The following is a 13,098-nucleotide window of genomic DNA, read 5'->3' on the forward strand; positions in this document are numbered from 1 at the left end:
ATACACAGCGTACCTCGCTACCAATCCGGCGTTCTGGTTCAATTTCAATCTAAATTGGTAGAAAGGGCAGAAAAATTTGACATGGAGGTTTGTTCGGACAAAACCAGTTGGCAGTCGATGCTAAAGGTGGGAGGACGCGGCACAGCGCGGGCGAGCTGGAGCGCTTACGCAGATGCACCTCCCACAAGTGGCGCGAGAGGGATGTGTCTATAGTACAGGCGTAAATACAAATTTGCGAGGCATTCTGAGAATTAATTATACACAGCTTACCGATTTTGAAGAAAAATCATCCACCAATATACACCGCAGAAAACGATCGCTAAGACCGTGATCGCTGTGATGATCCCTCGAAGGACATGCCACAGTCTTGTGCCTGTCCCAAAGACTGCTTCTAAAGCTGTCAAAGGCATATTCTCAGCGATTTTTGAATTCAAAAATAAAAAGGGTTCAGATGGGCTCTTTTTGGACATAAAAGGGTTGTGTGCCAAAGCCTCATCCTTGCGCCGAAAACAGGGCCTGCTTTGATTGAGGCGCCCTAGAAGAAGCTTTTCATACTGCAAGATCGCAGGTACTATTCTGTAGATGAGCATTGTAAAGATAAGCAAAGTAGAGACAGCAGAATTGAAAGGCGAAGGAGTGAAAGGTGGGGGAGTAAAAGGTGAAGTGAAGAAGTGAAAAGTTGATAACTTTTATATTGTGAAAAAGTAATGGAAGTCAGAGGTTGAAAGTCTGCAGGACCTGATATTTATAGAGTAAGATATACCCTAGTAGGACTTCACAACACAGAGACGAGTCTAGTACTAGTAGCATTCTGAAGACCAACCGATGTTCCATACATGTGCATTCCCGATTCTTAAGATTTATAGCAGCAGCGGCTCCTTACACCTGGCCTAGAATAATGATTAGTTCTCCCCAACCTTATTCATCAACAGCATGGCATACTGGAGTCGAGTGGCCTAAGACTGAGGGATCGGTCTTAGCGGTCACGCACCCAATCATGCTACATCGAGCTCCAGAACCCCATATGTACTTGCGGCAATACGAAGGTCATTTGCTGAATCAGTACCTCCATGCCACCTGGTTCCTGCATGCCAAGTTACCCTAGTACCGGCAGTCCTCAACATTTGAAACCCCACTTAATGACACGCTACGCTATCATCCATATAACATATCGAATACTGTACTAATATCACAGCATCATTCCCTTCACCTGCCAGGGCATTTATCGATATAAACCATGCTCATACCAGAATACAACCTCCTAGTACCGGTACGGTGTGGCACCACGGTTCGGAGGTGTTCACGCTGCAATACTAATACCCTTTTTTCATGTAAATATAGTGGCAAGCCGCTGGTTGGAACATATTGAATAAGTTCAAGTCCCCAAGGTATATTCAAAGGGAAGAGGAAGAAAGATTACTAGACATCATGGCTGCTGGTAATTGCGATAACCTCATGCTCCACTATGACGACCCCGACTGCCCCGCATCGCCCGCTATTGATTTTCGCATCTTCAATTTGATCCGCCATGGCGAGCAACTTCGATCAGGTCATCTCTTTGCAGGGAGATGGGCTTGAAGTCCAAGGCCTTCTCAAGCGGCGAACCCCTTCGACTACGTCGCTGCCTCTGGTGGTGTTTATTCATGGCGGGGGCGCCAATGCGGCATATTTCGATAACTCAAGCTACTCGTATGTACTATTCCCAACTCCACACGCAACCCACTAACGATTCATTCCAGGTACCCTAGGGTTCTGAGCGAACAGGGCCACAATGTCCTGAATATCCAACGTGCTGGATACGGCGGTGTTTGCCTTCCTAAGACCCAAACACCTCTTCTCGATTCGGTATCTTTGATCACCAAGCTTATTGCCAATGTCTGTGAGACCGAGCAGTGCGGACAAGGGGGAGTGATTCTCGTGGGGCATTCGATGGGAGGAGCGATTGTGCTCGCCATCGCAGCCCAATCAAAGACTCCATTCTCCATTCTGGGCGTCAGCGCTCTAGGGGTCGTCCCTAGTCCCGAGAAAGGGACTCTTCTGCCAGATCCAGATCCCACCCCTAGTGAACCTCGCTATTCGATTGAGGATCCGCCTACTGTAATCAAAAAGTTCTTCGGGCCTTTTGAATGCCTTAACGAAGACGTGTTTACTGGCGACACGCTCCGGGCAGTTTTTGAGCCGGGTATGGATTGCGTGATCCGCTTGTGGGCGTGCTTTGCTAATCGGCTTCATCATGTCAGCTGTTAGATCGGAGTGTCGAGAATTTGCCGGGTCTGAGTGGTATCATCGGTTTCTTGACCATATTTTCCCTTCGATCAAGGTATTTAACGCAGACCTGATAAGATAACTGTCGTTAAATAAGAAAATAGGTCCCTGTTCAGTATCTTGTCGCAGAATTCGAGCTTTTCTGGAGTGGCTACGCCGAGGCCAAGCCGCAATTCGATCGGCTTGTCGGACTTTTTAGCTCATCCCCGTCTGTGGAAGCAAAGCTGCTTCGAGGTGGGGGGTCACAACTACGAGTTTACCAAACATTCAGCTGACCTCCACGAGCTCCGGTATCAGTTTATCTCGAAAATGGTGGGTTCTCACACACAACGGACGTGGCACAGATCGAGCTAAAAAAAAAAATGATAGTCGAAAGAAAGCACTTCGAAGCCTTGTTCTTTTGCTTCTATTCCCATTCTAAATTTTTCAGACGCTCTGTCTCCAGCAACCAAACCCGCATTCCTCGCGGAACTTCGGGAGGCGCTCATCAATGTTGGCTTTCTCTATCTTCGAAATCCACCCGTATCACCTGAGATCCAAAGTTCATTCTCAAAGAAAGCATATGAGCTCTTCGAACTGCCGCTGGAAAAGAAACTTGAAATTGAAATGGTTAATAGCCGACACTTTCTTGGCTATTCTAGGCTTGGGGCTGAGATAACGGCGTTAAAGCCCGACCATCGCGAGCAATTTGATGTGAGAAAAGCTTAAGAATTCGCTCACGTACTGGCATCAACTAACACTGTCGCTAGTTTGCAACAGAGCTGCCTGCACCGGGGCCTGATGAGCCTCTGTATAGGAATATCTGTGGTCCAAATCAGGTGAGAAGCCAGTTTCATCGTCCTCATGATCGCCAGCTCATTATAGGCCAGTGGCCCGATAGCACTGCGCTCCCGGGATTTCGTGAAGCGATTGAGAACTATATTGCACAGATTACCAACTTGTCTGGCAAGTTCACTGCTCTCATAGCCGAAGCATTAGATCTCCCGCCAAACGCATTCGACGAAGCATTCGACAACCCGCAGCAGCACAAGCTAAAGCTGATCAAATACCCACCACCTCCCCCTGATCACTCGGAGGCAACCGGCTTTCAGGGTGTCGGCCCTCATAAAGACTCCGGTTTCCTCACGTTCCTCTTACAAGCGACGCCTCACCATGGGCTCGAGGTGCAGAACAAGGCCGGCGACTGGATCTCAGCCCCACCAATCCCGGATACATTTGTGATCAACATTGGAAGAGCACTGGAAGCGATGACCGGCGGGGTGTGTACTGCAACAACGCACCGTGTCAGCTTGCTCAAAAAGAACTTTGTTGACTCCAAGGGTGCTTCTCTGGGGGCTCGCTTCTCCTTCCCAGTTTTCCAAGGCGTCAGCCCCGACCTGTCGGCGGATAAAATTACTCTCGTGGTACCGCAGCATATCCGCGACCTGGTCAAGGACGCCAAAGTCAAGTCAGATGCAGAAGCTACATTCAATCAGATGTTCAAGAGAAACCTGGGCGAGGGCACGCTGGTCGCGCGGGTCACGAGCCACCAAGACGTTGGACAGCGATGGTATCCCGAGATCCTGGCGCGTGCGCTTCAGGGCCAAAAGGAGTATGTAGCATGACTTCTCTCATATTAAACAGAATTTAATCACTGGACAACGTGGCCCCATTTCCCCGTTCCACATGGCTCAGGCGCGACAGACGATAGGGTGGCCGATGGCGGGTAATTACGAAGCGGGGCTGTAAGCTTAAAGGAATGTTCAGGAAGGCGGTACGCGTCGAAGAATCTCGAAGAAGCAGGTGAAGGGACTTTGTGGTCCGGTTTGGATTTCTGGACTGCTCAAGCTGTGTAATCTCTAGAACCTCTGCTTCCTGGGATTCGCCCCCTCAAACCATGCGGTGGTGGTCGGGGTTATTGGTTGGGCTTATCTCCGCCTCAGGGGTGATTGCGACCCCAACGGATGCTCTGTACGATCTCGTCAAACGAAGGCTGCCAAATCATGTCGGCGACTTTCGCTTCAGCTTGGTGCACAATTCCACCGTATCCGACGGATATGACCATTTCAAGGTCCAAACCACGTCGAACGGGACTGTGCTAGTTCAAGGGACTACTATTAGCGCGCTTTCTTCGGGGTATGTCCACGCTCGAGGCGAGAAAGTCGAGCCAGAAAACTAACTTCCGCAGGCTTCACCGGTATCTCACTGATGTCGCGCACGTCGATATTTACTGGTTCATTGGGAGCCGCTCTTGACGTCGCGCCTTCCAAGCTCCCCCGTCTTTCCTCCCCCATCCATGGCTCCAGCACAGTCCCGTGGAGATATCACTTCAATACAGGTAAGGACTAGGTTGTTGCTCACCCCGGACGTCTGACTAACAAGGACAGTCACATTCTCTTACACCTCGGCCTTCTGGACATGGGAGGACTGGGAGCTACAGCTGGACTGGCTCGCTCTCCGCGGCGTCAACTTGCCCTTGGCGTGGGTTGGTGTGGAGAAGATCTTTCTTGAGGTCTTCCAAGAGATCGGTTTGACGGATGCTGAAATCGCAGCTTTCTTCAGCGGACCAGCCTTCCAATCATGGAACCGCCTTGGCAACATCCAGGGCTCCTGGGACGGCGACCTGCCGCTTCAATGGATCGATCAGCAGTTTGAGCTTCAAAAGAAGATTGTCCGCCGGATGGTCGAGCTCGGAATGACCCCTGTTTTGCCCGCTTTCAGTGGATTTGTTCCATCCAATATCACTCGCGTGTGGCCAGATGCGAGCGTTGTCCGGGGATCGGCATGGGAGAGGTTCCCTACACAGTATACCCATGACTCCTTCCTTGAGCCCTTCGACAAGCACTTCTCGGAGATACAGTCCAGATTCATTAAGAAGCAGGGTGCCGCGTATGGCCAGGTGAGCCATATCTATACTCTGGATCAATACAACGAGAACGACCCTCTTTCTGGAGATCTGGACTATCTGCACAATGTTACCAACAACACTATCATCAGCTTGAAGAATGCGGACCCGAAGGCCACCTGGATGATGCAAGGCTGGCTATTCTCTTCGAGCGAGGACTTCTGGACCGACGAGCGTGTGGAGGCGTATCTGTCCGGCGTGGGGAACAATGACGACATGATCATCTTGGATTTATTCTCAGAAAGCTCTCCTCAATGGATACGGACCCAATCCTATTACGGGAAACCCTGGATCTGGTGCCAACTCCACGGGTACGGCGGCAACCAGGGCTTATATGGTCAGATCTCCAACGTTACTCAAAACGCGACCCAAGCCCGAATCGATTCGCCTTCTATGGTCGGTTACGGACTAAGTATGGAGGGCCAGGAAGGCAACGAGATTGTTTACGATCTCCTCCTCGACCAGGCATGGTCTTCCAAGGCTATTGATACAGAGAGCTACTTCCATGATTGGGTCACTAGTCGGTACTCTGGCTCTCGGGACGATCCCCAAGGCTCTCTATGAGGCATGGGAGATCATGCGAACTACGGTGTACGACAATAAGAACTCCACGGTGGAATCCGTGGTCAAATCTATCTTCGAGCTCCGCCCCAACATCAGCGGCCTTGTCGGCATTACCGGACACCACCCCACAGCCCTGACCTACGACCCTTCGATTGTGGTACGCGCATGGCAACTGATGACCAATGCTACCAAGTCACAGCCGACGCTATGGAACAACCCGGCGTATCTATACGACACAGTTGATGTTACACGGCAAGCGCTCGCCAATGCTTTCATTCCCCTGTACACCGATCTCATCTCGACCTGGAACAGCTCTAACTCGTCGCAGACAGCCATCTCGCAGGCCGGTGACAAGATGATTCATATCCTAACCGATTTGGACCGTGTCCTCGGGACGAATGAGAATTTCCGCTTGTCCACCTGGGTCAACTCGGCTCGCGCCTTAGCGAATGGCAACGAGACCCTTGCTGCATCTTATGAGTACAATGCGCGAAACCAGATTACCCTCTGGGGGGCCTCGGGGGGAGGTTCACGATTATGCGTCCAAGCAATGGAGTGGCCTTGTCTCCTCGTACTATGTACCACGATGGACCATATTTGTTGATTACCTGAAGGCTACCCCTCCTGCGTCTTTCAATGCGACGGCCCTGGATGCGAAGCTCCTCGAATTTGAACTTAGTTGGCAAACGTCAAATGCAACCAAGTCTACCTCAAAGCCCGCTATCCACCTGAGGGACACACTGGCGGATGTAAGTCGCAGATGGTCTTCTGTTTTCCAAGCTGTTTGAACGCCTGCAACTTTGTCTCAACCGCAGGCAAATCCTTGTCAATTATTAGCGATAGACCACAGGATGTAGACCGTTGTTCTACACCACCCGAGATGATTTCCTCGGCACCTGTCAGAATATATGTACTTTCATTAGATCAAACTTATGCTGATCACCATGCTAATTGTCCCCTTATCCATGGAAGATGAACCACTTCTACGGTTTCCAAGTACCAAAGGTAGCAAACCCTAACTCCTAGTCAGATAACCCGCGGGGTCCGTGCAGGTCCAGAACTCCCCAGCCCCAACGGCCGCGGTCCCCTTATCGGTCAATCGGCCCCGGAATCCCTGAACAGCAGGATTTCAGAACGATTAGAAATACACCCGCTTAACTCCGGGCCCCCCGCTCCCAATTCTCTTAATATTGCTTTTCATCAGCTTGGCCATTCCATGTGGCAGCTTCATGTCTCTCCAAAATGGCCGAATCACCTGAAGTCCCAACAGAACAAACGCCGCTTGTTGGCGACGCGGCCAATGCCAAGCCCAAGATAAGCTTCGCCAGAGGGCTTGGGATCATGATTCCGATGGGATGCTTGATCCTTATCCAGAGTGAGCTGCGATAATACGATGCGGGGAATTCGATAAGCTGACGCCTTTGACCTGAACAGCTACCAATATCTCGATGATGACGACGGCCCAGTCCCAGGTAGCGGCTGATCTGGACGCGTTCGCAGAGACAACGTGGTTTTCAGCGGCCTTTATGGTATACTGCTTGAATCAGATTTTGTCCTATCATGAGACTAATTGGTTCAGATTGCCGTCTCGAGTGTTCCCCCATTAACCGGCCGGTTGTCGCAAATATTCATGCCCCGATCCATTCTTCTCGTTTCGAGTATTGTACTCTCGATGGGTCTTTTCATCACTGCAATTGCTCCAAACCTCGCAATCTTTCTTCTAGGCCGTGTTGTGTCAGGCTGCGGCAGTGGTGGCTTGACAAGTGTTACTATAATCTTGGCTTTGGATATCGCCACTCCAGATCGACGGGGGATTCTTATTGGCCTCATTAGCTTGGCATTGACCACCGGCCTCTCCTTGGGTGCGATCATTGCGGGAGCATTAACCCCCACATTGGGATGGGTATGTGATATGTCCTTCCAAGGCTGGACAATCAACTGACATTCTTTGAGCGCTTCATATTCTGGATCCAAGCTCCTTTGGCCCTTATATCGGGGCCGTGTGTTTATCTCGCTTTCCCGCGGGCATCTACAGGAAATGGCAAGAAAGAACCAGAGGACCTGTGGACAAATCTCGCGCGGATCGACTATGCTGGAGCGATTACATTTGTAAGTCCCTTTCAGTGGCTTATCCGGGCTACGCTAACTTTCTAGACCTCTGCTCTCACGCTTCTCCTGACAAGTCTTGCTTCGCCCGAAGTGCTCATTTGGCCCATTCCACTTTCGATCGTCCTGTTTGGTTTGTTCTTCGTAATCGAAGGTTTATGGGCCCGAGAACCTATAATACCGCTCCACGTCTTCTTTACCCGCAGTGTTCTGTTCAGTGCTCTAGCCGGCACTGGCTTGATGATGTCCCGCTGGAGTGTCATCTTCTATAGCCCGATCTACACCATGGTTGTCCGGGAATGGTCCCCTGCGTCCGCCGGGCTTATACTAATTCCCACCAACGCAGGCTTTGGGCTTGGAGGGCTCTTGGTGGGAATCCTTCACATCCGTAAATCGGGCAGCTATTATCTGTGAGTGCCTATGCTCGAGAAGGACTCAACTCTAAGCTTACTCTCGCTCTAGATCTTGCGTCGTGACTTTCATTGTGTACACACTGACCACATGGGCGCTTGCCATACTCTCCACTCCCGACTCGCCAATACCGCTTTTTATGATATTCACGTTCTTGAATGGTCTCACGTGTGGGGCACTGATGAATTACTCAATTTCGCACATGCTGCATCTAACCCTACCAAGCATGCATTTTATCGTGAGCGCGATATTCACCACGTTCCGTGGCTTCTCTGCTAGCTGTGGCTCCGCTATTGGGGGGCGGCTTCTATACTCGTGTGCTCAAGGGAGCATTGGAAAGAGGCTTCGCTGAGCATGGCTTGCCACCCCAACCAGATCTGGTGCGGACTCTTCTAGGTAGCCCCGCGACTGTTATGCGACTTGAGGGAGTCAAGCATCTTGTTGCTATACAGAGCTATGAGCAGGCGATTCGCGCCCTGTTCTGGGCGGGCGGTGGGTTGACTGTGCTGGCCACAGTGCTACAGGCGGGCACAGGATGGACTGCTCCATATGAAGAGATTTCTACGGAGGAGGCAGAAACCTCGTAAAATTTTCTAGTTCTCCGTAAGAGACTGCCAATATATCAGCTACCATACCAGTATGAGAGTGCGTGATCTGGTCAATCAATACAGCTTTTCATACGTCTCCCGTACTGAGCACATACTAGAACCTGACTTGGCAGTGAGTATACCCGCTTCGTATACTCACTGCATAAAAAAAATCGAAGAAGAGGAGAATAGAAAATATCATATAAAAAATAGTAGCATCAGTTGACATTTACTCGAGTTCTAGCGAAGGCTGCGAACATAAAGTTGATCTACTGCCGCAAAGTTTCTGCCTTGCTGCCTGGATCTTCACCCGCTCGATCTCTCAGCCTCCGATCCTGCCTACCTCTCTTACAATCTACGTCCTCAATCGCCCAAGCCATCCAGGGGGGCCCTCGATCTCAAAATGCCACGTGCAGTCAAAGGTAACTCGTCTATTTTCACCATTGTGTGCCTTCCCGCTTATGCCACCCAGGCCTGCTCATCGAATGCGATCCCTCAATCAAAGCCATGATCCAAATGTACGACGAGGAGCGCCATGACTACATCGTGGAGGACCTGGATGACGACAGACACCTAGTAATCAAAGAGAGCCAGCTCGAAAACCTGAAAGCGCGTCTCGATCAGGTACGTGGTGTCGCCGCGCTCCGTTCTGGGCTATGAGGAACTTCGCGGTCGCAAAGCTCAATCTAAACTCCTTGCAGGACCTCGATGCCAAGATCGGTGGATTAGAAGACTCCGAGTCTGAAGGGCAATGATTGCTCTTGCCGTTTCAAACCTCCGAGTTGCAGCCACACACATGTCCCGATCGCCTTTACCATCCAAGCCTCGAACAACCATCCTTCTCGATCTACCCTCAGTCGGAACTTTCCATGCCCCCAGATACCAAATACAGGCTTGTCCCTTGGGATAAGCGTAGGGATACTCTCTGGGGAATATGTACAAGGGTCTCTTTATTGGGCCTGAGATAAAGCGCATTCAATGATTTCGTTGCAGGGCCTTGAGGACCACTCTTCTGATGAGGCCATGCGCCGAATTGTGCCGTTCAGCCTCACCTACGACATATCGGTACATGCGCCTCCCCTCCGAGGATTCTCATATTAGGGAATGGGCGCCTGAAAACTTCGCCTCAGACGCGTCCGCCCATTACATCCACATTCTGCAAGCTGCCTGGCGTACGATCGAAGTAGACAAGCGGTCAACTCTGATGAGTGAACCTTTGGCCATCTCCAAGGACCTTGTATTGTCTTTGACGAGGCCATTGATTATCGGGTTGGTCAATATCACGTGATAACATTGGAACGAATTGTACTTTGGCATTTCCATCTAGCTGACAAGTCAACGAAACACCACCTAGAAAACCAAATTCATTTGAACTAAAGCTGCTGCGCGTTGCTCAGTAATTGCTTGGATGACAAGGTCTACCTACTCTTAGGTACGGCATTGATAGCCCTGAAGCTGCTCAAGGTCATCTTCGAAGTTAGAATACAGATTTGCCGCCGAAAGCTCTCGATTGGCCACGAGATCCCCCCTCCATCGAATTGGGCTACATGCCCCTGGTATAGGTCTAGAAGAATCGGTGCTGGTCCACGGAATGCTCTGGAGAATCCCAGGGCCCCAAGCGACTGTCTCGAAGAAATGTCACGTGACTGTAGAATCGGGGGGCGTAGAAACGTGGAGAAAGATCCACATGCAGCGGGAAGGGCCGATCATCTTCAGAGGTACATCAGGCAACCTCTCGAAGCTGCCACAACATACCACAACCTGCCACAATCTGCCAGTTACACTGACAGCTTCCACATGATGAAAGAATAACGTAGCTCTGGAAATTTCCAGATAGCCTAACCATGTCTATATAAGCAGTCTCAGGACCTAAGCTCTCACCATCATCAGCAATCAAATCACACAGCATTCTACAAAGCGCTTAAGCTCTCAAGCCTCCAAGCTCTCAACATCTCAAACGCTTCCACATCTCTCAACAACTACCAACTTCAATCCAAAATGTCTCTCTTCCGCGCCAACTTCCCTGGTCAGGGCGACTTCGCCCCTCTGTTCCGTCTTCTGGACGACTACGACACCCACCGCAACACCCGCACTCGCGCTACTCCCTCTTTCAGCCCTAGCTTCGATGTCCGCGAGACTGATGACTCCTACCACCTGGACGGCGAGCTTCCTGGAGTCGCCCAGAAGGATGTCGACATCGAGTTCTCCGACCACCAAACCTTGGTCGTGAAGGGCCGCGTTGAGCGCGAGTACCACAGTGAGCCCCAGGCTGAAAGCGGCCACAAGGCCACTGTCGAAGACGAGGGATCTTCTAAGGAAGTCGAAAAGAAAGACAAGGCTCAGCCTAAGCACCGCTACTGGGCTCACGAGCGCTCTGTCGGCGAGTTCCAGCGCACTTTCACCTTCCCCTCGCGCGTGGACCAGGACGCTGTCAAGGCTTCCCTGAAGAACGGCATCCTTTCCATTGTCGTTCCCAAGTCGAATGGCGCTGCTTCCAAGAAGATTACCATTGAGTAAGCTTTTGCTGCTCATTTGCTTCCCGCCTTGAGTCGACTTCTCAGTTGACGACTGGGTTTCATTCTACGATCTACGACTTTTTGAGTTCTCATTCATTTGCATTGCATTTTTATGGAAAGCGCAGCATGATGTACTTTAGTGGGATTAATTGACATTCCTTAATTCACATTAATTGACATTCCTTGATCAACGAAAATCATTACAATTATGCGCATATACGTAGGCTATATATTGTAATACTCTTAAAGCTGGATTTTTAGAGGCGTGGTCGCAAGTTGGTTCCTAGCTATAAGACAGTTTCACATGGGTTGGATGTCTCACATGGGTTGGATGTCTCACATGGGTTGGATGTCTCACATGGGATGGATGTCTCACATGGGAGTTAGCCTCCGGCGTCCAATTCTTCGCCAATATCTCATGTGGAGGATTTCAATTTTCAGTTCACTACAAACTACAGGTCATCCACCTAGTATCATGGGATTTCCAATCATCATTCCCAAATGAGAAATTAACATCTAGAACTGCTGGATCTGAAAGCCGTTGTTATCGGGCCTTATCACATCTTACGCGGACCGAGGCAACAAGCTGCGGGCGTCGAATTCCAGCCGAGGAAGCGCTTTGTTCAACAGTCTCAAAGCTCCCAACTTATTCGAAAGCGTTAACTGCCTTCGCTCCTGCAGTATATCCAAACTGATGATTTGAGCTACCCCCAGTCTCGAGATCTTCAAATTACCCTTTTGAGCCCGCCCCGACCGCAACATCCCCAGCTCTCCCCACATTCACCATGGCGCAAGGCTACTCCTTCAAATACTTCAATGTCGACTTCCCGTCAAGCAGCCCGTATGTCGCGCACGTCGAGATCAACCGAGCCGACAAGCTGAACTCCTTCTTCGAAGAGTAAGGAATAGCTCAATTCCCCCAACCCCCGCTAATCAACCTGTACTCACGCAACACAGCATGTGGCTCGAATTGCGCCAAGTCTTCGACAAGCTCTCCACCGACCCCTCCGTGCGTGCAATTGTCCTCACCGGCGCAGGCGACAAGGCCTTCACCGCTGGTCTCGACGTCAAGGCCGCTTCGCAGGGCACACTATTCGAGGGGGGAGCCTCCGACCCGGCGCGCAAGGCATGGGGCATGCGGCACCACATTGTAGAGTTCCAGGACTGCATCACGGCCATCGAGCGATGTGAGAAACCGGTCATCGCAGCCTTGCACGGCTTCTCCTTTGGACTCGCCATCGACATCTCCTCGGCGGCAGACATCCGCGTGTGCGCGCGCGACGTCAAGTTCGCCGTGAAGGAGGTGGACATTGGACTGGCGGCGGATATCGGTACCCTGAGCCGGCTTCCCAAGATCGTAGGGGAACTACGGGTGGGTGAAGGAGGTTGCGCTGACGGCGCGCACCTTCGGCGCAGAGGAGGCGCTGCGGGTGGGCTTGGTCAATGCGGTCTATGAGAATAAGGCGCGGGCCGTCGAAGAGGCGTTCAAGCTGGCGGCGCTGATCGCGTCTAAGAGCCCCGTCGCCGTGCAGGGCACCAAGGAGATTTTGAACTACTCGAGGGATCATACTGTATCCGAGGGTCTGCGGTATACGGCCGTGTGGAACAGTGCGGCGCTGCAGACCACAGATGTCAACTCGGCATTGTTATCGGGGATTCAGAAGCGGACTCCGACCTTTGAGAAGCTATGATCGGGTCTTCAAACGGTTAAACCTCCCTTGTACATGACCCCACGGGGTGACCAGGCCAGTATATGGGTCTCTGT

General features: G+C 51.2%; 8 protein-coding genes across 8 annotated transcripts; all 8 read left to right on the forward strand.

Moving 5' to 3' along the window:
* Nucleotides 1-1,528: 1,528 nt before the first annotated feature.
* Nucleotides 1,529-3,869, forward strand: N7468_009582 (Oxidoreductase 2OG-Fe(II) oxygenase family; the record flags this gene model as incomplete). Its single annotated transcript, XM_058478878.1, has 4 exons — nucleotides 1,529-1,689; nucleotides 1,740-2,182; nucleotides 2,465-2,581; nucleotides 3,025-3,869. The coding sequence occupies 4 exons, from the start codon at nucleotides 1,529-1,531 to the stop codon at nucleotides 3,867-3,869; spliced, it is 1,566 nt and encodes a 521-aa protein (XP_058327208.1).
* Nucleotides 3,870-4,141: 272 nt separating this feature from the next.
* N7468_009583 (uncharacterized protein) lies at nucleotides 4,142-4,423 on the forward strand (the record flags this gene model as incomplete). The annotated part of the gene is made up of 1 exon (XM_058478879.1): nucleotides 4,142-4,423. One exon carries the CDS (start codon nucleotides 4,142-4,144, stop codon nucleotides 4,421-4,423), a length of 282 nt encoding a protein of 93 aa, XP_058327209.1.
* Nucleotides 4,424-4,452: 29 nt separating this feature from the next.
* N7468_009584 (uncharacterized protein) lies at nucleotides 4,453-5,713 on the forward strand (the record flags this gene model as incomplete). The annotated part of the gene is made up of 2 exons (XM_058478880.1): nucleotides 4,453-4,582; nucleotides 4,632-5,713. 2 exons carry the CDS (start codon nucleotides 4,453-4,455, stop codon nucleotides 5,711-5,713), a joined length of 1,212 nt encoding a protein of 403 aa, XP_058327210.1.
* Nucleotides 5,714-5,726: 13 nt separating this feature from the next.
* Nucleotides 5,727-6,317, forward strand: N7468_009585 (uncharacterized protein; the record flags this gene model as incomplete). Its single annotated transcript, XM_058478881.1, has 1 exon — nucleotides 5,727-6,317. The coding sequence occupies one exon, from the start codon at nucleotides 5,727-5,729 to the stop codon at nucleotides 6,315-6,317; it is 591 nt and encodes a 196-aa protein (XP_058327211.1).
* Nucleotides 6,318-6,955: 638 nt separating this feature from the next.
* On the forward strand, nucleotides 6,956-8,817 carry N7468_009586 (putative MFS multidrug transporter; the record flags this gene model as incomplete). The annotated part of the gene is made up of 7 exons (XM_058478882.1): nucleotides 6,956-7,088; nucleotides 7,148-7,242; nucleotides 7,293-7,616; nucleotides 7,667-7,822; nucleotides 7,868-8,188; nucleotides 8,282-8,488; nucleotides 8,557-8,817. 7 exons carry the CDS (start codon nucleotides 6,956-6,958, stop codon nucleotides 8,815-8,817), a joined length of 1,497 nt encoding a protein of 498 aa, XP_058327212.1.
* A 403-nt stretch (nucleotides 8,818-9,220) lies between these two features.
* Nucleotides 9,221-9,572, forward strand: tfb5 (TFIIH complex subunit TFB5; the record flags this gene model as incomplete). Its single annotated transcript, XM_058478883.1, has 3 exons — nucleotides 9,221-9,239; nucleotides 9,290-9,441; nucleotides 9,519-9,572. 3 exons carry the CDS (start codon nucleotides 9,221-9,223, stop codon nucleotides 9,570-9,572), a joined length of 225 nt encoding a protein of 74 aa, XP_058327213.1.
* Nucleotides 9,573-10,815: 1,243 nt separating this feature from the next.
* Nucleotides 10,816-11,334, forward strand: N7468_009588 (Hsp20/alpha crystallin family protein; the record flags this gene model as incomplete). Its single annotated transcript, XM_058478884.1, has 1 exon — nucleotides 10,816-11,334. One exon carries the CDS (start codon nucleotides 10,816-10,818, stop codon nucleotides 11,332-11,334), a length of 519 nt encoding a protein of 172 aa, XP_058327214.1.
* A 784-nt stretch (nucleotides 11,335-12,118) lies between these two features.
* N7468_009589 (enoyl-CoA hydratase/isomerase family protein) lies at nucleotides 12,119-13,024 on the forward strand (the record flags this gene model as incomplete). Its single annotated transcript, XM_058478885.1, has 3 exons — nucleotides 12,119-12,231; nucleotides 12,291-12,636; nucleotides 12,695-13,024. 3 exons carry the CDS (start codon nucleotides 12,119-12,121, stop codon nucleotides 13,022-13,024), a joined length of 789 nt encoding a protein of 262 aa, XP_058327215.1.
* Nucleotides 13,025-13,098: the final 74 nt, after the last annotated feature.

The sequence above is a fragment of the Penicillium chermesinum genome (genome assembly GCF_028974085.1).
Source record: "Penicillium chermesinum strain IBT 19713 chromosome Unknown utg000007l:1.0-2695246.0:1.0-2697696.0, whole genome shotgun sequence".
Taxonomy (NCBI): domain Eukaryota; kingdom Fungi; phylum Ascomycota; class Eurotiomycetes; order Eurotiales; family Aspergillaceae; genus Penicillium; species Penicillium chermesinum.